General features: G+C 44.0%; 1 protein-coding gene across 1 annotated transcript in view; it reads left to right on the top strand.

Moving 5' to 3' along the window:
- Window positions 1–874: 874 nt before the first annotated feature.
- Window positions 875–2,209, top strand: part of FAM184B (family with sequence similarity 184, member B) — a gene marked incomplete at its 3' end in the record, with an annotated part of 31,976 nt that continues 30,641 nt past the window's right edge. Inside the window, exon 1 of the mRNA XM_010134593.1 lies at window positions 875–1,009. Within this exon, the coding sequence (XP_010132895.1) occupies window positions 875–1,009 (135 nt within the window). The remainder of the gene's footprint in view (window positions 1,010–2,209) is intronic.

The raw sequence follows: 2,209 nt of genomic DNA, 5'->3' as shown, positions 1-2,209 counted from the left end.
GCTTGCCTTTTTGTGTGCCCTTTTTTCTGGGTTTCCGTTCCTTTTTTATTATTATTATTTATTTTTACTTGTACAAGCCTGGTTTCTTTGAGGGGGGAGGGCTTACACATAAAAACAAACAAACAAAAATTTAAAAACCCCGCCAGAAAACCCCAACTTGCTTGTACCATTGTCAGTTTTATTCTGGCACCTGTCCAATGCCCTTACTGTAACTGAGGGCAGCTGACCAGTCTCCCTGGGTAAGGCAGGCGGACCGGCCGCATCTGTGCTCAAGCGCGCCTCTTAGCTGGAAGAACTGCTCCATTCTGCTATCACACGGCAGCAAAAATGGAACAAGGTTTTCTTCATCACTTTATTGGTCCATCCGGACTTGGAAAGGATTGCCAAGCTTATGAAAGGTGCCAGCACTGTCTTCTCCGATGATCTCTCCAATCCTTTGGCAGCCCAAGAAGGCAACGTGATTTAATCTGCGGGCGATCTCCGTAACAGATCCCCAGCACCGTCTGTGCTGCTGCCTGCACGGCTGGCTCAGCGTCAGCTGCGGGGAATTTGTAACATCCAGCCACTGGCATCTTCTCCTGGCGGAAGCTCAACCATTTGAAGAGAAGGGGAGGGAAAAGAAAAATCCCAGTCAGGATGTTTGCACATGCTGTTCTCTGCCTCCTCGCCTGGGTGTTGTGCTGAAAGACTGGGACATCTACACGGAAGGGAGAGCGGCGGCGACGACTGCATCTTGCCCTGTTTGGGGCTGAAGTACTTCCAGCGCTGTGGGGGTTTGAGGGCGTGCGGCGCTCCGGGGGAGTCCAGCAGCAGGGGCGGGACCGCACGACCCGGAGCGAACCCAGACAGACTCGATTAAAATATTTCAAGCCAAATGGCCTCTGGCATAAACAAGATTCATCAGCCTGGGACTTGCAATGGATCTAAAGCCGCTCGCAGCGGCTCGGCAGAGGAATGCAATCAGGAAATGCACATGAAAATGTGCAAAAAGATTGCTCAGCTTACGAAGGTAAGTCTCGCTGTTGCAGCCTTCCCAGAAGGTGAGGCTACCCTGGCCGGGGGTGGTGGGGCTGGCTCCGAGCTGCCTCCTCTGATGGCCCCTGAGAGGAGGGAAGGGAAACATCTCTGATGCTGCAGTTGCTGAAAATACCGGTGTGCGCAAACTTCCTTTCAAACAGTTCCCCTGAGGGTGCTACAGACCAACCTTAGCAGACACTTAACCGCTCTAATTAGTGGGCAGCAATAGCGAGAAGAGCTCAAACTCTGTGACACAGCGTTTGTCTGTGTGCTGCTCGGAGGGATAGACGGTATCCGCTTTTTCTTCCTCAACTACAAAGACGGCAATTCATTCGCGCTCGGGTAATATTGTTGCAAAGCTCCAGCCGAACTCTGCTAAAGTACAGTATTACTTGCTGTGTTCTTAATTGTTCCTGATGTGCATAAGTATGATGTGCATAATAATAATATATCAAAGAGATACTATGGCATTAGTGAAAGACGGGAGTTGAAAAAGAGGCAGGACTGACTTACGTAGTATGTTGTAGTAAAATTTTAGTCAATACCGAGGTACACTACAAAACATTTTGAACATTTTCCACACTGAGTAAAGAAATAAGAGAAAATCTGTAGGAGGTGGTAGCTATCTTTTAAGCTATTTTTATGCTACACCTTGTCAGTTTGAAAAAAATACTTCCTATTCTTGTTTTCTAGTTCAACTTTTACATATTCTGTAATCTCACTGCAACTGGTAAAGACATTTGACCAACGAAAAAACACTAACTAAAAATACAGGTCAAACAATAGGGAATCATTAAGATGTTCGAATTAGAATGGCTTACTAGTTACAGTGCCATTGTTTTCATTAATGATGACTCTGTGAATGTATATTCTGTATGAATACATAACGCAAGTGCTGCCTATGTTTACACGTACTGTTATGGTTATATTATACATACTGTGCTTAACCAATACTTATTTTACCAGTGCTTTGATTGCATGCATGCTTGTATAATTTGTACACAATCTGATCCTTACTTTTTGCCCATGAATGCACACATTAGTCTTCAAGGTACATTTTCATTCTCTAGTAAGTGAAAGAAAACTATCCAAATAATTTTTTTCCATTATTATTTTTAGCACAGATATGTTTGAGCAATGAAGTCTGTAAAAAAAAAAAAAAAAAAAAAAAAAAAAATTATTAAAAAAAAAA

This window comes from Buceros rhinoceros, unplaced genomic scaffold (assembly GCF_000710305.1).
Source record: "Buceros rhinoceros silvestris isolate BGI_N320 unplaced genomic scaffold, ASM71030v1 scaffold12424, whole genome shotgun sequence".
Classification (NCBI taxonomy): Eukaryota; Metazoa; Chordata; class Aves; order Bucerotiformes; family Bucerotidae; genus Buceros; species Buceros rhinoceros.
Note: the sequence above shows the minus strand (reverse complement) of the source record. Positions and strands in the feature narration are given on the sequence as shown.